Below are 20871 nucleotides of genomic sequence, written 5' to 3' on the forward strand. Positions count from 1 at the left end.
ACTGGAGTAATGATTCTAAAAATGTGGCTTTGCCATCACAAGAATAAATTACTTGGAAGGCAGATGTGTGAATATACATATACTTACTGTACACACACTGTATACTATGGGTGTGTCACTCAATAATGCTTTGATTTACAGAAAAAAGAAATCCCCTTTCTGTATTATTTATATAGAGCTACTCAGAGCATGGAGCACATTGCGATCATGTAATTATCTGGCTGACCCAGATATCTTTGCTCATCAGCTGATGTGACCTGCTTGAGCCACACTACTTATCCAGACTGAGGCCTAGAATCCAGAACCTTGGCTTAGATCGTGTATTTTTTATAGCCAGGCAGCCATGGAGAATTCGGCTTAAAATAGTGGACTCGTTTTATGTTGCTCTCAACAGATGTGGGCTTGAAAAGGGCATACTAGAGGGAATTACAACGGCAAAGTAAGAATTTATTCACCAGCTTCTCCTGAGAAGATTAGATTCAATTAAAAATATGAATGGCCTTATCAAGGGTATCCAGACAACACTGTTGTTATCTTATAAGAAACCGGAGAAAACTCATAATTGTTGAAGAGTCTATCTGTGAATCTCCATGATGTTTATTTATAAGTTGAATGTAGATGAACTTTAACATATCGCTTAAGTCATGAACAAAGAGAATAAAAAAACACTGAGAAAAGACTATATTTGAATACTATGCAGAATTTAAATTGATGACAAAACTCACAGAAGTGTTACTAACCCACTATCATTTTGTAGAAAAAAGACTCAGACTTTGATGTTACATTCATAACAAAACCTCGATAGACTGAATTATACAGGCTGCTTTTTTTTCTATCATTTATTTATAACTGCCTTCACACATTTGGCACATATTCATTTTCCAAAATAAAATATTTATTTTTTCACCCAAATGAAAAAGTACACACACACAAAAAAAGACATTCTGTCACAGACAAGTTTGCACACTTTATTACCAGAATTTTGCCCACTCCAAGATAGAATCCAGCAAGATGTAAATAAAACAAAAAACAACATTGATTTAGTCAAAATTTCCTTTGGTTCTACTGACAGATCTTATTCAGCATTCATAAGAACATGACAGTTTGACATATTTAAAACTGTAAACTAGGTCTCTGTGATGTGACGAAAAATTATGGAGCAATCTGACATGCCCTAGTAAAACCGATAAATCAAACCACAAAATCCTACTAGTTTGTGAAAGAAAAAGTGATCTATCCTTTTATAAGCGAAACATAATTTAGCTTATAAGGCAGACAAGTTCCAGGTGCCCAACCTCATGTCATCAGGTCTTATGAAAGAAGGATCATTTAGCAGCCTCTATTGAAATTCAGTGTAACAAGCTAATTTAGCACATCAGAAACTGACATGTGCAATATTCTCAGGGGTCATGCAATACCAAACACATTCAAAAACTGTAAGAACAACTTCTGTCACCTCTTAAAATAAAATGCTTAGCCCTACACATGGATTTTATACATCTATGGCACTCAAAGCCTTTTGAGAATCAACAACTGAGGTTCCACCTTGTAAACATTGCATTTTCACTGTAAACTGTCTCTCATTTAAGCTAAGACAGTGATTTTTCTCAATGTCGGACTAAAATGGTTTCCCATTTCATATGTGTTTTTCAGGGTCATCAATATTTATATTGTTCATTCTTACATTTATATATTTTAGGAATATCCACAGTACAGTTGATGTCCTCTCTGCAGGAAGCTGCATGCTGTAACTTCAAAGTGAGATTATTTCTGTGGCCTACTTCTATGTTCAAAGTCAGACAGTTACAGCTAACTGTCTCACTATGTCCTGATTAAAGAGAAACAGCCTTCTGCTGCAATCACTACTTACAGTATTAACATTATGCAGTCTTTCTATGACCATATGCAGCCCATATGCAGAGCAGCAATCAAAATTCAGCTGGCTGTTCACTCTTGTTCTTGTCATTTTGATTTTTTTCACTGCTGTTGATTATGAGAAGACATTCAAGGACATATAGTATTTTAGGTCGTGCCGATCCTTAAGTTACTGAAAATAAAGATCACACGTAACGGAGGACAGCTAATAAGAGCTGTGCAAGTAAACCTCACTCCCCTGGGATCAAGACGCGCACTGGCGATTGATGCTGGGGGCTATGGTCTTTAGTGTCCTTGTTAGAGTGCCAGCCTCACATGCCACAGACGCCGGTTCGAATCCCACCAGGAGTTATATTGGGTTACGTTGGTGCCGTGACCCGGATGGGAGTAAGTGTAACGGAAGCATGCTTGTAAGAGCTGTGAGAATAAACCTCACTCACCCGGCCTCAAGAGGCATGCTAGAGGCTACGGTTTTTAGCATCCTTGTTAGTGCGTCCACCTCCCCTGCCGGAGAAGCCGGTTTGAATCCCGCTTGGAGCGGTGCGAGTAGAACCTGAGGGGTTACGTTGGTGCCGTGACCCGGATGGGAGTAAGTATAATGGAAGCATGCTTGTAAGAGCTGTGAGAATAAACCTCACTCACCCAGCCTCAAGAGGCATGCTAGAGGCTACGGTTTTTAGCATCCTTGTTAGTGCGTCCACCTCCCCTGCCGGAGAAGCCGGTTCGAATCCCGCTTGGAGCGGTGCGAGTAGAACCTGAGGGGTTACGTTAGTGCCGTGACCCGGATGGGAGTAAGTATAATGGAAGCATGCTTGTAAGAGCTGTGAGAATAAACCTCACTCACCCAGCCTCAAGAGGCATGCTAGAGGCTACGGTTTTTAGCATCCTTGTTAGTGCGTCCACTTCCCCTGCCGGAGAAGCCGGTTCGAATCCGGCTTGGAGCGGTGCGAGTAGAACCAGAGGGGTTACGTTGGTGCCATGACCCGGATGGGAGTAAGTGTAACGGAAGCAGGCTTGTAAGAGCTGTGAGAGTAACCTCACTTCCCCGGCCTCAAGAGGCATGCTAGAGGCTATGTTTTTTAGCATCCTTGTTAGTGCATCCACCTCCCCTGCCGGAGAAGCCGGTTCGAATCTTGCTCGGAGCGGTGCGAGTAGAACCAGAGGGGTTACGTTGGTGCCATGACCCGGATGGGAGTAAGTGTAACGGAAGCAGTCTAGTAAGAGCTGCGAGAGTAAACCTCACTCCCCCGGCCTCAAGAAGGATGTTAGAGGCTACAGTTTTTAGCATCCTTGTTAGTGCGCCCTCCTCCCATGCCAGAGAAGCCAGTTCGAAGCCTGCTCGAAGTGGTGCGAGTAGAACCGGAGGGGTTATGCTGGTGAGGTTTATGGAGGTGAGTTTAACGAAGGCAGGCTAGAAAGAGCTGTGCAAGTAAACCTCACTCCCCCAGCTTCAGGAGGCATGCTTGAGGCTGCGGTCTTTAGCGGTCTTGTTAGCGCCCCCGCCTCCCATGCCGGTTTGAGTCGTGCTCGGAGCAAAATGTTACAGGAACAAGATGCCTCTGATAATGGACAGATATCCATCAGATCAACATTCAACTTCTTGAAAATCACTGTTGGTCAAAGTAACGTCAAATAATATATACATATATCTGCCTTACTCTACTACTGTATTTTACAGTAAATCAACACACTTTTTGATGACTATCTAGGGCAGGGGTCTTCAACAGGCAAAATACTTTATAAAAAAAAATATTTTCTTACTCTGTATTTTTGTCTTATTTTCCAGCACAAAAATCTAAACATTCTTAACTCAAGATATATTTACTTGAGAAACAATATAATAAGATATTAAGTCTTGTTTTCTGAACAGTTGATCATAATGTGAGTTTATGATTAAAACCAGAAGAAAATATATGCCAATGGGGTGAGAAAAATGAAACTCAAAGTATAAACAAGATTCTTTTTCTGACCACATTGGCAGATATTTTTTTACTTGTTTTAAGCATGAACTTACTTAATTTGGGCATTTTTTTTTTTTTTTCAAAAAACAAGACTTAATATGAAGTCATTATGCTTCTCAAGTAAATGCATCTTGATTTAAGAATGTTATGAGATTTGTACTGGGACAAAAACAACAAAAAACACTGAGTTAAGAAAGTAATTTTTGCTGGTAAGCAAAACCAAGTTAAATACAGTATTTAATTGTCCAACCTACATTAAAAATATGAATTAAATTTAAAACAATGTACAAGAATCTGTACATCAGTCATGATTATAAATAATTCAGTAACTTTTGTAAAGTTACTGAATTAAATAAGGTCTTATTTTTTTAACATAATACATTAACTAACATGAACTAACAATAAGCAATATATTCTTCCAGCATGTATTAACCTGTATGTATTGTTAATGTTAGTTAATAAAAATGTTCATGTTCATTTTAGTTCACATTGAATTAAATAATGTTAACAGATACAACTTTTGTTCTTAAAAATGTATTAGTAATTGTTGAGATTAACATTAATATTGTTCATTGTTAGTTCTTGTTAACTAATGTTAACAAATGAAACCTTATTATAAAGTGTTACCAATAATATTATATTATTAATAATAATCATTACTTAATGGCTCTTCCATGTAGCAACAAAACAAAGAATGTAAATACATTAAAATGTCATGATGTTTTAGAGCAAGCTTAAAATGCAGCTCATTTTGTATCAACAAAGGGGTCTTTCAGTTTGAAAAAACTTGAAGACCACTGATCTATGTATGAAAATTAGAGAAAACTATTGCACAGTGGGCAAATACTGTAAAACACTGTATTTTCGGTATACTTTATGCACACAAGTATAGCACAGTTGCTTTAGGTTTTACCTGTACATGAAAAGTTCTATTTTACATATTGAATTCACTACCATAAATCCAATAACCCCCAATAAGGGGTTTCAATTAAATAAAGAGATACCCAAGAAAAGTCTAAGTCAAGTAAAATGAAAGCCTTTCATTATTTAGAGGCTTTTGTGTGCCTTAATTTCTTAATGTCTCTTTCAATTCTATAAGGATGTAAGCTTTTTTCATTGGTTAAGATAGAAATCGGATTCAGTCCAAATGGCGTCCTCCTGTTTCTAATGGCCATGCATACAAATGCAGAGAGATCCCAGACCCTGGTAGAACCCAGACACACTATGCATAATCTTATTACCAATGAGCCAAAGGAAATGGCCTGGGCCAAAAGATAAGGCCCTTAGTGAATGTGTACTGCAGTATTACTTTCCGTAATGAGATCATATACTTTGACATAGAAAAATAAATATCTGAATATTTAGAGCAACACTTAAATTATTTAACCATGTCTAAATTTGCTTAGCTGCTGAGTAGTCTTATGTACAATATGAAAAAAAAACAAAAAAAACCCCCAGCAGAATCTTCCCTGCAACAAATGTAAACAGATGTTTTAAGATCTCAAATAAATAAATAAAAAATTGAATCTACACAGTAACATTTCATTAACAGCCGCTTATTCGTTAAATATATTTTTTAAAATGTACATTATAATTTATTTATATTTCTTTGAAGTAATTGCATATTCATTTTTGTCAAAACTGTGAAACTGTGATCAGATTCAAAAGCCACTTATGGAGGAATGGAGAGCGTGCATTGAAAAACCAGGGACCTCCATTCGTTATTTTTTTTAAGTCTCTGTGATAGTTTAGGTGGATAGCTCTTGAGAGCCCAGCAGCACTGTGTTTTTACAGCAGTTTATAAGCAGTTTACACCTGTCAGGGCCAGATGGGGTCTGTCATCCTGTTACTGGCCAGCTGCGCGGGCTTTCTGCTGCAGTAATGCGGCCCTCTGCTCCATCATAGCTCTCATCATGGTGGGGTTAATAGCTGGACTCATAGCAGGGGACATGGGCCGCAGTGGATATTGGCTGGATTTTGTGCTCATTAAAACACACTGGAAGTACGGGATCTTTCCTGTAATATAAAGAACGAGTGATTCTCAGTTCTGATGTCAGATGCATCAGAAAAATAACTAAATAAAAATAAATGTATTTATAAATAAATAAAATAAAAACACAGAACAGTTCTAAACACACACGTGTAACCACATACTTATATGTGGTTTACAGGGACTCTCCATAGCATAATGCTTTATTTTAAATGTACAAACTGTATATTCTATCCCCTTATATTAAACCTACCCATCATAGAAAACTTTTGCCATTTTTTTAATAAAAAATAAAACACTGTTTAGTATGTTTTTTAAGCCTTTTTGTTTATGAGGACACAGGAAGTGTCCTCATAAACCATGTTTATGTTTTAATAACCATGTCCTTATACACATTTGTGTTGTCATAAATCATACACGCACGCACATTTTAATATTTACAAATCCATAATATAAAATTGCATAAATTATTTTTGAACTGACCAAAGTATTTAAAGAAGGTTACATTAAAAACATACATTTTTTAACATTAGACGTTATATTTTGATGTTAAATCCCCTATTGTTTTATATAGAATTGTTCTATAGTATATAAAGTATTTAATGCAATTATATCATAAGTAACTGTAATTAAAGTGCAGAAAAATTAAGAGTAATTTTTCAAGGGAAAAATAATTAAATTACAGTAATTAATTACTTAGTAATGCTTTACTCTCAACACTGAAAAACAGAAAATAAAGCAATAACTGAAAGATATTCAATTATTATAAAGCATCTCTACTGCTTGATGTTTGTCTGGCAACAGCTATGTAAAATTCCATATTGAAATATAGCATAATAATATACAGTGTCTAAAACTGGCAAATCTACTATAATGCATGTATGGTGTGGAATTAGATTAACTTACCTGGCTTTTTGCCCTCTGTGACATTTTCCCCCACCTTCAGCTCTTCTAATTAAAGTTGTTTGAGAGAGAAATTGAAACATTTTTTTTACTCATTTCAGCATATAATAGGAAGTGCTGCTGTAGCAAATCTTTAAATGACATGGCAAATACATTCAGTAAAGGATAAATATCTGTTAATGTGACATTTAGTTATCAGGGTTGCTTTAAGGTGACATGACAAAGCTCAGCTCTCAGAGGAATCATTTTTACATGCAGTAGACCTATCTGAGAACATCCTCTGAGGTAGAGTTGAAGACTTGAATTGTAAAGTAATGACGACCTTCAAAAGTTACTTTAAATGGATGAAAACCAGGCTTGTGAATAATAATTAAAAAAAAGTCACTTGAGACCTTGGTGGGATTACATATCCTTAAAAATTCAGAGACTTCCCAAGGAGAAACACATTATATATTATATTAAATTAGAATATATATATATATATATATATATTACATAATATACATAATACATATATTAAAGAGAATTCCTTGGTGAACTATAACATTAAGAAATGGTCATCTGAAGAGTAAATACAAGCAAGTGCCACTGAAATGACACAAATGCTGCATTTGCAGGTATTCACAGTGAAACTGTGGGGATTAATACTAATATTAATAGTAATATTATTGATTTGATTGGATGAGAACTGAACTGAGCTGGATGATGATATTACTGTTTTCTGCAGAGCTGCTTTATAGCTGATTCGATTTTGTTTCATGTTTCATAAAAACTAAATCAACACTGAACTGACTTCAGTTGAAAAATGACACTATTGTCTATTTTAAAGCTGCCTTACAGCTGAATTGAATTCTGTTTCCATCATTGATTATTTCTCTGTTTAGTTTTGAAACAATCTGCGCTGTATAAAGTACTAAATTAAGGTGATTTGACTTGATTGTCCTTATCAAAGTAATTTGCCAAAGCATGTTACATTAAATACAGAAGGAATCAGTAAATAGACATACAAACTAAGGAGTAAATTCACTAAGATCTATTTTTGTGCTGTTTTCCCATAAAATACCTCATTCTCAACCTCCTCAAAACAAGATTTTAAGTCCTATATTGCACAATGTTGTTTTTTAAGTAAATGTATCTTGGTTTAAGGATGCGTAAAGTCCCCCTGTGGTGATTTAATGTTGTTTATATGTGTTTTAATATGCTTTAATACAAACCATGTGCAAATTCATAAGTCAACACCATTGCTTAGTATTTTCTCTTTAAAACTGCAGTGAACTAAAGACAGTTCAAAAACGGGGTTCGAAATTGCTGGTGTTTCTGACGTCACAAAATACCTTGTAACCAATCACATCAATGTGCCGGTGGGCTTTAGCATATATTAACTATGCCGTGAAGCCAGGCTATACCAGTATTTTTTCTGTTGATATGAAAAATCGGGTAGATTTAGCAATATAGCAGGTGTATGATGCATATTACGATGTAATGATGAACTATATGCCTTTCTCCACTGATGTATTGAGTTGTTCAAAGCGTTTCTAAGGATACTGAGTTTTTAGAAGGCAGCTGTCTGACTCTGACATGGTGAACGGGAACATGGTTTGTGTAACATTAGCAACACATTATTAGCTGTTTGATAATGTAGTCAATCAAAAGGCTAATCATATTAATTCCTGTTATGTGTCCGACATTGTAAAGAGTGATACCATTGTGCAGCGTTTCTGAGCTCATGCGAGTGAGTGGAGGCGGGGCTAATTAGTATATTCATAGATTCGTGTAATTCAAGCTAAACATTCAAGCTAAACTACATTGCCAAAGGTTTGGGACGCCTGCCTTTATGTGCACATAAACTTTAATGACATCCCATTCTTAATCCACAGGGTTTAATATGGAGTTGGCCCACCCTTTGCAGCTGTAACAGCTTCAACTCTTCTGGGAAGGCTTTCCACAAGGTTTAGGAGTGTGTTTATGGGAATTTTTGACCATTCTTCTAGTAGCGCATTTGTGAGGTCAGGCAGTGATGTTGCCGAGAAAGCCTGGCTCACAGTCTCCGCTCTAATTCATCCCAAAGGTGTTATGTCGGGTTGAGGTCAGGACCAGTCAAGTTTCTCCACACCAAACTTGCTCATCCATGTCTTTATGGACCTTGCTTTGTGCACTGGTGCGTGCAAGTCATGTTGGAACAGGAAGGGGCCATCCCCAAACTGTTCCTACAAAGTTGGGAGCATGAAATTGTCCAAAATGTCTTGGTATGTTGAAGCATTAAGAGTTCCTTTCACTGGAACTAAGGGGCCAACCCCTGAAATAATCCCCCCTCCACCAAACGTTACACTTGGCACAATGCAGTCAGGCAAGTACCATTCTCCTGGCAACCGCCAAACCCAGACTCGTCCATCGGATTGCCAGACAGAGACGTGTGATTTGTCACTCCAGAGAACATCTCTCCACTGCTCTAGAGTCCAGTGGTGGCATGCTTTACACCACTGCATCCAACGCTTTGCATTGCACTTGGTGATGTAAGGCTTGGATGCAGCTGCTCGGCCATGGAAACCCATTCCATGAAGCTCTCTACGCACTGTTCTTGAGCTAATCTCAAGGCCACACGAAGTTTGGAGGTCTGTAGCTATTGTCTCTGCAGAAAGTTGGCGACTCAGTATGCACTGAGCCCGCTCTGTGATTTTACGTGGCCCACCACTTTGTGGCTGTTGTTTCCAATTCCTTCCACTTTGTTATGATACCACTAAAAGTTGACCGTGGAATATTTAGTACTGAGGAAATTTCACAAATGGACTTATTGCACAGGTGGCAACCTATCATGGTACCACGCTTGAATTCACTGACCTCCTGAGAGCGACCCATTCTTTCACAAATGTTTGTAGAAGCAGTCTGCATGCCTAGGTGCTTGATTTTATACACCTGTGGCCATGGAAGTGATTGGAACACCTGAATTCATTGATTTGGAGGGGTGTCCCAATACTTATGGCAATATTGTGTATTTTAAGGCATGAAGAAATTTCTTCACAGGGAAAACAAATAAATATGTCATTAAATATGTCATTTTGGTGATCGATTATGAGTTTTAAGGGATACAATTATGACTACAGAGGGACTTTATATTTTATATAGTTATACTGATTAAATTATTTTTTACAGTGAGTAGTGCCTTGTTAAATTGGACTAAAGGTGGTTGGAGAATAAGACCCAGAATAAGACCCATTTTCACTGAAATAATATGCACTAAAGTGCCACAACGGTTAGTAAATTTGACCTTGAGTCTCTAACAAACAAGTCAAGTTATTTGTGTTAAAAAAAAGTAGTCTGGAGTTACGGTGGAAGAGTGACATTAGGAGTTCACACAGGGCCAACCAGCCATCAGCATTAGTGTATTAATAGCTGCATTTCATTTGTAATTTCACTAATGTTGTTTAAAAATAGTTTAATCTCTTTGGTTTAAGTGGGAACCATAACCTAGAATAGTGACAATGTGGTTCATTGTTTTCCAGTGAATTATTGCAGCTCAGTTTTTGAAACTGTGATGTTAATACATCCGGTGAAGAAGGAATTGTACCTCAGTGTCGCCTGGAAATTTTTGAAGTTCTCCCAAGTTCTACAATATGCAGGTATGCATGATCACTATGGATGCTGAGCAAAGCATTTCTAAACGTATAGTCTGCAGATGTTTCAAAGTGCTTACACAAATGCATGCATTTGATTATTGCTTTTGACTTATGAATGATTATGTACAGCGCTATATAAAGCACAAAGGACAAATTTAATCTCAAGCTTCACACCACACTTCACAGATGTCAGAAAACCTCTGAACTTACTTGCTGGTGCTGGTGCTTCAGCTGGTTTCTCTGGAGACAGAAATTTGATGACATTTTTCATTTTTAAAGTGATTGTTTGTGTAAAATGAACACTCATTTTCAGTATTTACTCATCCATGTGTTGTGGAATTAAGGAATAACATAATAGAATAGAATAGAATCACTAAAAATCACAAATTTATGAGTGAACTGTAGAAATCATTCTTTTAAATCAGATCTTTTCAAATTAAATGGCTGATCCACTTCACAAAGCCAGTTTCCAATTCTTGAGTTCAACTCAGATGACATGAGGGTGAATAAATAATGACAAGATTTTAAATTTTGGTTGACTTATCCCTTTTAAATGATGTCTATATAGTCAGCAGCACAGTAGTTTTTGAAACAGAGCTATAGTCTGCTTCATACCTTGGGTTTCTTCAGATGTTTTCTTCTCAGCTGGAACAGGTGTTCCTGAAGGTGAAGGAGAATAATGCTCATCACATCCATTTTCTTTTTCATTTGCACAATAAGTGAATGTGACACAATCATAATTGCACTTCAAGTGTGTGTGCTAAGTCCTTTAATCAAGTTTAAAATCAGAGTTATTTCTATTCTTAATGTGTCAGGAAAACATGCTCAGTTATGTGATTACATAGTCATGGAGCAGAACATGAATGGAACACTTCCTGTCATGAAAATAGAGAAATTCTGTCATGACTTCGTCTGAAGTTATATTACTTGACAGATCCAATTTTCTTGTACCAGCTTGTTTTTTCTTGATCCATCTTACAATCATCTATGCAGTAAGTTCTCTGCATTTTTACAAAAGCAAATAAAACACGTACTGGTGTTCACAACACAAAGCATCCATTGGGAAATTAATATAAAAACAATTCCTCAATATTTTGTCATGCATATCTATTTCATCCTGATAGCAGACAGGAATAGAACTCTACATAAACCTTTTATGGATCCAGTTTTAGGCTTGTTAGCTATGAAAATCAGTTTTTGTCTCTCTTTTCTGAGGGGAAATTCAAAGATACAGAGATGTCTTTTTGGGCTTTTTATAATGCAATGTTAAAAACAGTCATTAAAACTTACCCACAACTTCTTCTTTAATGGCTTTTTTGGCTTTTGGTGTTGATGTGGCCTTCTTCTTTACTAATGTTCAAACAATAATCAAACAAATTACACTGATGCTATACAGTATACAACACAACACTGAAAAAATCCAACTCCATAGTACATTGTCACATTTAAGGCAACATTTACAATTACATTTTTTTACAATTTACATTTTTGATTTTTGCAGTAAAAACAATTTTAAGTATCTCTGTTATATCACTTTCACTTTTAGTCTTGCTTGTCAATTGCAGTAAACAGGAATTGCTAGCTCTTGCAGTATTTGATGTGTTAGCCCTTACAGGACATCAATATACTAAAGAAGTTAAAATCACATAAATATTGTATACTGGCTTCCCGTCAAGAAGTCGGTAAGCTTTGCACATAATAATAACAGTCCATTAGCAATCTAAAATGTTGTCACCTATCTCTCAAGATGAACAAAATCATTCATTAAATGTAGATGTTCTAGGCAGGATTATTGATTGAAATATCCACTAGAACAAATGTGTCTTCAACACATTCAAAGATAGCAAGATAGCAAGTATTACTAATTTGATTATAAACAAATACAAAATTCTGTCATGAAACTCTAGATGGCACAGGCTAACTCAACCTTCTCGTAATCACATCGTTATAGGGCACAGCTGATTGGTTCCTGCTGTATCAGTAGCCAATGAGCTCACTGCTCAACCTTCAAAATACTTTGGTAGCATTGCCTTAGCAGTGCAGCGCGCTTCAGAGAGTCACAAAGTCACTGGAAGGCAAGCCTGCAACCTTTAGCCAAAAAAGCGTAATGGCTATTGCTAACCTTTAGTGGTACGCAGGGGCTATTTTTTGAATGGATGTCAATGGATAAGAGGCTTCACTATGCTGATTAAACAGCTTTTGTGGGGAAATAGCTAATCATTTAATTAATCGACAGCCTGTATGCTAATCTTCAGCATGTTTTACACTAAACAATACTTACGTTGGAAACTATATATAGATTTTAGCTTGATAAAAATGTTTTTTTTTTTAAGAGAAGGCAGACTAGGGAATGTTGCGACAGGTAGGACTCATTTACGGCATTACCAACAGCAAATGTGCCGCATTACTGTTTAACAGATAGAACAATAGATGTTGTGTAAAAGTCACTGGAAGGCAAGCCTGCAACCTTTAGCCAAAAAAACGTACGGCTAATGCTAACGCTCTGGCTGTGGCGGTACGCAGGGAGGGAGTTTTGAACGGCGGACACTGAAGTCACTGCCATTACACGATAGGCTGAGAGGTGCCGCACGTGATTAAGTTAGCCGTTACGCTTTCTCCAATGGTAAGAGATACAGAACCTCTTATCTCCTTATAATATACAATCTCTGGTTGTCATGACAGAATTACGTTTATAAACAAATTTCATAAAAACAAGTAGGTAATCTTGTAAGTCAACAGTGTTGGATGAGTTTAATAGTTTAATATGCAGTATTTAAGGGTTCAATATGAGCAAAAGTAAAGTTTTTTTTTTTTTTTTTTTTTTTTTTGTTTTAAGGAAGCACCACCTAATACTTTACAATAAAATAACTTACCCTCTGCAGTGGGCTTCACTTGCTTTACAGCTTTCTCTTCTTGTTCCATGTAGAGACACACACAAAAAAAAGAGTATAGATTTATAGGATGAATTATGAAAAAAGTAATATTTATCAATATCTGTACATCACATCTTACACTGCAAAAACTGATTTTCTTTTGTCTTATTTTCCAGTACAAATATCTAAATATTCTTAAATCAAGATACATTTACTTGAGAAGCAAAATGACAGAAATTAAGCAAGTTTTTGCTTAAACAAACAAACAAAGAAACACAAATCTGCCAATGGGGACAGAAAAATTAAAAATTTATCTAATATAATTAATAATTTACAATAATTTAATAATAATAATAATAATAATAATATATAATTTTTTTCTTACCCTATTGGTATTTTTTTCTTGTTTTAAGCTATTTGTACTGGAAAACAATACAAAAATACTGAGTAAGAAAATCATTGTTTTGCAGTGTAAAGACACATTGATTCAAAAGAATGGCTTTCATCATTTAGATGCATGACTGCAGGGATTTTGTAGCATCAGATAAAACGAAATGGCAAAAAAATGTGTTACACAACAAATCTCTTTCCATGAGCCTAAAGTAGATGGTGAGCAAAATGGTGAGATCCAAAAGTAGGAGGAGCAATACAGAATTCAACTAAAGGTAAAACAAGAAGCAGGGACCATTACATTTACTCTCAGCAAACAGCTGGGCAGAACATGACATTTATGACATTGCCACAGGGCAGCTAACAGGCACCTGCCTATGAAGCGAGACAAATATCATCCAGTGTGAAATATTTATAACTGTAAACAATTTCTAAACATCAATTTTATGACAGTTAAACCTCTTTCTGTGAGTATTAAAGGAACTAATACAAAGATTAAGACTTCTTCCTTCTTTCATAACATTAAGCTTTTTTATGTTTGTACTGTATGTATAATCAGGTGTGTCATATGTGAGGTTACCTTTGTATTTGGTTGTTGTTACTTTTGCCTTCTTTGTTACTGCTGGCTCTATAGTAAGAAAAGGATGTAGAATAAACATTTAGGATTCATGATACCTGGATGCCTAACAACCAGATTGGTGGTAATAATTGTTTTCAAGATAGCCCGACAACTCTATTTATTCTCATTTAATTAATGTTTTGCACAGGTAAATTCAGGATTTTTTTTATTTTTTATATATATAATAATTGAATAATTAATAACTGGATAAATGCATTTAAATGTATAATAATATAAAATGTAATATTACATTATATATAATATATATATAAAATAAAATGCAACAATAAAATCTACCTTTCTTAGTAGAGGTAGGTTTTGCCTTTTCTTTAGTGATCACTCGCTCTGTAAATGAGGAAATTATTAGCTATTGCTCATTAATATAAAACTACTGCTACTGTAAGTCAGTTCCTGAACCATAATTACCTGTCTTTGGCTTCTCTTTCACAGCTGCTCGCTCTAAGTCATAAAAATTTATTTATTTAGTATGAAAATAGATCTAAAATTAAAACTTGGCTATCATTTTTCTATTGTCCTTACCTTTCTTTGCCACTGAAGGTTTTACTTTGTCTTTAGTAACTATGGACTCTTGAACACATAATAAAATATAAATGCACAGAGAGAGAGAGACAGACAGACAGACTAAGATACTGCCTTTCATTTTAAACTAGTTCTTACCCTTCTTCGCAGGAGTTGCTTTGGGTTTTTCTTTTGGTGCAGCTGGTTCTGAAATTAGAGGTCAGAGGTTATAACTTGCTTCAGGTCTGTTTACATGTTAATGTGACTAGACAAAAATAGTGCATCCTTACTACAGGCACTAAATCAAGACAAATTACTACCTTTCTTTTGAGTGGCTTTTTTTGGCTTTGGCTTAGTAGCTTCCGGTTCTTAAGCAAATGAAACATTAAATCAGATTTAAAAAAAAAAAAAGACAAATGGCAAATATATAGAATTAAAATTCAGATATATTATGAGATCAACACCTTTCATTACAGTAGGAGCTTGATGAGTCGTTAAAATAGGAACTTCTGATTCTGAAAAACACATTGAAAACTGTAATGTTAAAAAAGCTTGTAATGCAGTGATGTATTAATTTTTTAGACACCTTCAGTAAGGTCAAAAACATACTGAATCTGACAGACATTTCTTTTCTTTTTTTTTGGCATTGACAGCCACATAATTTATTCAGAAAAAAACAGATGTCAGTGATTTTTGAATTAATATAGTTTTGAATACCTGGAATAGCCGATGGTGGTAATGGGCTACTTGTGACGATATGATGCACTGTAAGATAAAGGAATTTCAGGGTATTAAAAGATGTTCAAATGATGTTTTATGTTTTATGTTAAAGTACATTAAGTTACAGTAATTATAGGTGGCTGCAATACTCACCATACCAGCCAGGAGGCGCTGGGCAGTACACAGGTGTTGGTCGGCACATAGGAACTGTTTTAAGGGGTTGTGAAAATAAAGATTCATAACAGAGAGTTACAACAGATTGACTATAGATTTCATGTTATTGCTGCTGTCTTTTTGCATTACGTGAATGTAACACAATGTAATATTAAAAAGTCACAATGAGTTGCACTCACGCTCCTCTATCGGAGCTGGAGCAGCTGACACTTCCACGTCTCTTGAGGCTCTAGATCCTGTTATTAGAAAGGAAAGCATGCTGTCATATCTTTGGATCAAATGGAATTTTAACATTTGCCATCAACTTAAAAGATGAAAAATCTGTCATTTACTCATCCTCATGTTGTTCAAAACCTGCATGATTGTCTTTCTTTTGTAGAACACAAAAGAAGATGTTAAGCAGGATGTTCATGCTGCTCTTTTCCATACAATGAAAATAAATGGTGACCTGGTAGGGTTGTACCAACCATTTGTAAGTTGGTACCTAAATTGGAATGTAAAGTCCACATTAGAGGTTTATAGCTATTTGTAACTAACTCTGTACTTTATTCGACTACACTATAGAACGTAGCTAGGTCGTAAGCTCTCCGTAAAGGTGTCGTAATTACCATAATTATGAGATTCCGACATGTAAATAGGGTTCATTTCCTTGTAAAACTGCCAATTACAACTTGTAAACTCAGACTTTTCTGAGAGGTTTGATTTGAACCACATGCTCGCTGTACCGTCTGACTGGCCACTACAGATTCATTCTGGTCAGGTGGTACAGCGGTCATGTGGTACAAGTTGGAGCTCTCAGTAAATTCCCAGCTTAAAAGTTGTAATTACATGCTCTAAGAGGACGTGAACACTGTTTAAGTTGAAATTTCGTAATTACGGGAATTACGACAGGGTGTGAATGCACCAGCAGAGTCGCAAAATATGACATTTACCCTCAATATCCCAATAGGAGCCTTCAAATATGTGAGCAGAAGTTGTGTTGAAATGCAGTGAATTTCAGTTTATCCTTCATTCTAAATGTTGCCTCAGGTAACTAATGGTAAAAATAACTTTCCATGAATAACATTTTATCGTGAATAACACAATAGGTCTTATATTTTAACATTCAGACACTGTATTTGAAATGAATAAGGATCAACAAATAAATACTGATAACATAAGAAATGACATTTATTTATTATGACTGATTTTATTTGGCATGCACAACACAGACTGATGCACTATGTAGGATGGGTTTGATTTGAAGAACTGCTAACAAAGTAATTTATTCAGATAATGTTCTCTCTAAACGAGTGTAAATGTCAACATTATCATATATGTCTAAAGGATTCAAAGTCTGTCAGGTAAAACAAGAGCTTATTGATGTAAATCAGTCACTATTTTATTTCAACCATTACTCCTGGTTGGAGGCTTCTGTAAATATTTACGAGAGAGTTGCGTTTCAACTAAGTTTAATGGTGCAATGCAAAAAATATTGGCCTGGTTTCACAGACAGGGCTTAGATTAAGCCAGGATTAGGCCTTAGTTCTATTAGGACATTTTAGTAGCTTTTATAAATGTGCCTTGGAAAAAAACATTACGGTGTGCGTGAGACTAAGCCTTGTGGTGAAACTGGGGGATTAAGTAGTGCATTCACATGCTATCAGAGTTATCGGAAATATAAGTCCCCTAGGTAAAAATTGGACGTGGTCATCAGCTCAAGTCGCATTTACCACTGGGAAGCTCTGGGATAATTTTGATACCCAAGTTCCTGAGTTGGGCGGGCAATAAACTTTAAAAGGGACCTATTATGCCCCTTTTCACAAGATGCAGTATATAAGTCTCTGGTGTCCCCAGAATGTGTCTGTGAAGTTTCAGCTCAAAATACCCCACAGATCATTTATTATAGCTTGTCAGATTTGCCCCTATTATGGTGTTTTTGTGTGTGTCCCTTTAAATGCAAATGAGCTGCTGCTCCCGGCCTGCTTTCCAAAAGAGGGCGGAGCTTTAACAGCTCTCGCTTTGGTTGCTCAACAACAACAAAGCTGGAGAATCTCACGCAGCGAAAATGACGATTGTCAGGAGTTCAGCCTTACATCGTTCAAACCGGAGTCGACACTGATGGAGAGACTCAGGAAGAAGTAACAACTTTTAGAATGCAACTAGACGTTTCTGAATGGTTAGTGGATAAATTTACGTAGTTGCTGTGAAGTTGATTCAACTCATCGACTAGCATGTGCCGTCATGTTAATCTTTTGTGCAAAAACCGTATGGACGCTCACTATACATAGCGTACTTGTTCGCCAAACAGAGCCATGCACACCAGGCTAACGTTTATGACTGCTAGACAGAAACACCTCTTTTTTTAGCAATCGAGCTTGCCAGGGTCAGCTTGCAGGCTATCCAAGCTAAGGAGACTCTAAATAGTGTTCTGTGCTCATCTGTGCAGCCAACGACAGAACAGTTAGCATGCTTAGCTCAAACTTTTGCCATGGCGTTAAAACTGGTACACTGTTTTCGCTTGCGGAAAAAAAAAAAGACAGAGCCGTCGGTGGAAACGTGCAGATTAAGGGGCGGTAATATAATAAGATCCCCTTCCTACGTCACTAGGGAAGCGAAATCTGAGCGGCTCCTTTTTTCACATGCTTGCAGAGAAAGGCTTGCCAAAACAAAGTTACTGGGTTGTCCTTTTTCATGTTTACTGGGTTGGTAGATGCACCAGGGACCCGATTATAGCACTTAAACACGGAAAAAGTCAGATTTTCATGATATTTCCCCTTTAAACATGGTGGAGAGGAGAACACTTGCTGCTGTGACTGGTATTCTTTATTAGTTTTTTTTTCACATCAGCTAATGCATATTTACATATATGAAAAGTCATTTGAAGCGTATATTGTATGTTTTATACAGAGTAAAAATAGTCTGTATTTGACCGAAATTCCAGCAAGCTGACTAGACAGATAGCATGGTGAATGTTTAAATGGTTGTCAATTAATGGAATGCTAAATGTCACTTTGGCTTAAATTGGATTTTCCCAATAAATAGGCAAGAATAAACTTTGTGTCCTCCACGATTCCTGTTTTTCTGACAACAAGCACTTTTATGCGATAAGCTTGTAATCTCGACTTCAGAAGTGAAATGTAGGAAATTTCTGACAGCATGTGAAGGCAGCATAAGTGCCCCTTTACGTCAAAAATAGGTTATAATTTGCGCACAGCTGGTGTAACAGGCCCTATGGCATGTCAATCTCCAGAAAATGACTTAAAGGGTTAGTTCACCCAAAAATGAAAATTCTGTCATTTATTACTTACCCTCATGCCGTTCCACACCTGTAAGACCTTCGTTCATCTTCGGAACACAAATTAAGATATTTTAGTTGAAATCCGATGGCTCCGTGAGGCCTACATAGGGAGCAATGACACTTCCTCTCTCAAGATCCATAAAGGTACTAAAAACATATTTAAATCGGTTCATGTGAGTAGAGTGGTTCAATATTAATATTATAAAGAGACGGGAATATTTTTGGAGTGCCAAAAAAACAAAATAACGACTTATATAGTGATGGCCGATTTCAAAACACTGCTTCATGAAGCATCGGAGCATAAATGAACCAGTGTATCGAATCATGATTCAGATCGCGTGTCAAACTGCCAACGGCTGAAATCACGTGACTTTGGCGCTCCGAACAGCAGATTCGATACACTGATTCATTGTGCTCCGAATCTTCCTGAAGCATTGTTTTGAAATCTGTCATCACTACATAAGTCGTTATTTTGTTTTTTTGGCACTCCAAAAATATTCTTGTCGCTTTATAATATTAATATTGAACCACTGTACTCACATGAACTGATTTAAATATGTTTTTAGTACCTTTATGGATCTTGAGAGAGGAAATGTCATTGCTCCTTATGAAGACCTCACGGAGCCATCGGATTTCAACTAAAATATCTTAATTTGTGTTCCGAAGATTAACGAAGGTCTTACGGGTGTGGAACGGCATGAGGATGAGTAAATGATAGAATTTTCATTTTTAGGTGAACTAACCCTTTAAAGCATTTATGCATTTGTTCTTAAATCAAGTTGTTTTTAACTCAAAATCTTCTTCTCAAATGTATATCTCATTTGTGTGATTTGAATATGTAAGTATTTAAATTTTCAAAAGACTTGGAATATAGCTCACACGTTATATGGACCACATGGTGCTTTTTTTGTCATTTTTGGGGCTTGACAGCAAAAGATTTTGTCACACAACATAAGGGTGACTATAAAATGACAGACCTTTTATTTAAAGATGAACAATCACTTTAAATAAGTATGATCAGATCACATGCTTACTTCTCTTTTTGAGTATGTTGGCAGCCACTGCCTTTGCTTTTGGAGCTGTGGAACAGAGAAAAAAAATATTACATCAAGTCTGAAATATTCATGGCTATTATAACAAATCATCTGAAACTATCTTTCAGTGCATGATGATAAAACAGCAGGAACACGTTGTGCTCGTTGTGTACCTTTCTTTGCTTTCTCTAGTCTTGTTCTTGGAGCCTCTTTTTCTGATGAGCAAATATTAGTGAGGAGGTGAAATAAAAACTGCAATATTCTTCCACAAACAAATCCCACGTCTATATTGAATATAGGTGTGCTCTTTTATTATATGAGAGCTCATGTACTGCACCTTTTCTCTGTTTAAGCAAGGGCTCCTTTCTCTTGGTCTCATCTTCTGGTAAGGAAAAACACATTAAACAACAAAAAATTAGCTTCCAGATCAAAACACATATCTGTATCTCCAAATGTGTTGCCACAAATTTGCTCAGCTTAAAATTAATTTTCAAACTTTCCTTATTTCACAATGTCTTTACAATGTTTGCTGTAACATTGCTTCAAAAGCACCATAAATGATATTTAAATGGTAATGTATTGAATTTGAATTTTATGAATAAATACATTTTAACATGAAAGATCGAAATGTTCCATAATGCTGTTGGCTCGGCTTTTTAATATTTTATTGCCTTATTGATCAGCTCTTTTAACCATTTTGCTAACATAACAGAACAAATTGATCTTTTCAAGCATACATAAATATGTTTAATCAATATATTAGTCTAACTACTAGTTTTGCACAAGCTTGTTGAGCTGTTCTGCTAAAGCAAGCAGTTTGCTGTAGAAATCAAACTCAAACAAAACAATTCATCACATACTTCTGTGCTCAAGGCTGACTCTTTTAGCTGTGAAATGAAAAACAGTCAGACATGAATCA

The 20871-nt window shown here is 36.1% G+C and overlaps 1 protein-coding gene across 13 annotated transcripts in view; it reads right to left on the minus strand.

Annotated features, from left to right (window-relative positions):
* Positions 1-954: 954 nt before the first annotated feature.
* trdn (triadin) overlaps positions 955-20871 on the minus strand; it is a 67249-nt gene continuing 47332 nt past the window's right edge. For 4 of the 13 annotated variants that reach the window (XM_048207421.1, XM_048207419.1, XM_048207422.1 and 1 more), the window contains 20 exons: positions 20813-20839; positions 20290-20334; positions 20126-20167; positions 19953-19997; positions 15818-15874; positions 15618-15671; positions 15462-15509; positions 15209-15259; positions 15065-15112; positions 14904-14951; positions 14766-14813; positions 14652-14684; positions 14523-14570; positions 14187-14234; positions 13217-13255; positions 11634-11693; positions 10959-11003; positions 10554-10583; positions 6733-6777; positions 955-5852 (listed from right to left, as the gene is read on the minus strand). In XM_048207421.1, the coding sequence (XP_048063378.1) occupies positions 5683-5852; positions 6733-6777; positions 10554-10583; positions 10959-11003; positions 11634-11693; positions 13217-13255; positions 14187-14234; positions 14523-14570; positions 14652-14684; positions 14766-14813; positions 14904-14951; positions 15065-15112; positions 15209-15259; positions 15462-15509; positions 15618-15671; positions 15818-15874; positions 19953-19997; positions 20126-20167; positions 20290-20334; positions 20813-20839 (1031 nt within the window). In that variant the 3' untranslated portion in view covers positions 955-5682. The remainder of the gene's footprint in view (positions 5853-6732; positions 6778-10553; positions 10584-10958; positions 11004-11633; positions 11694-13216; positions 13256-14186; positions 14235-14522; positions 14571-14651; positions 14685-14765; positions 14814-14903; positions 14952-15064; positions 15113-15208; positions 15260-15461; positions 15510-15617; positions 15672-15817; positions 15875-19952; positions 19998-20125; positions 20168-20289; positions 20335-20812; positions 20840-20871) is intronic. The other 9 variants (XM_048207423.1, XM_048207415.1, XM_048207424.1 and 6 more) reach the window with 7 other exon arrangements.

This window comes from Megalobrama amblycephala, linkage group LG11, assembly GCF_018812025.1.
Source record: "Megalobrama amblycephala isolate DHTTF-2021 linkage group LG11, ASM1881202v1, whole genome shotgun sequence".
In the NCBI taxonomy this organism is placed as follows: domain Eukaryota; kingdom Metazoa; phylum Chordata; class Actinopteri; order Cypriniformes; family Xenocyprididae; genus Megalobrama; species Megalobrama amblycephala.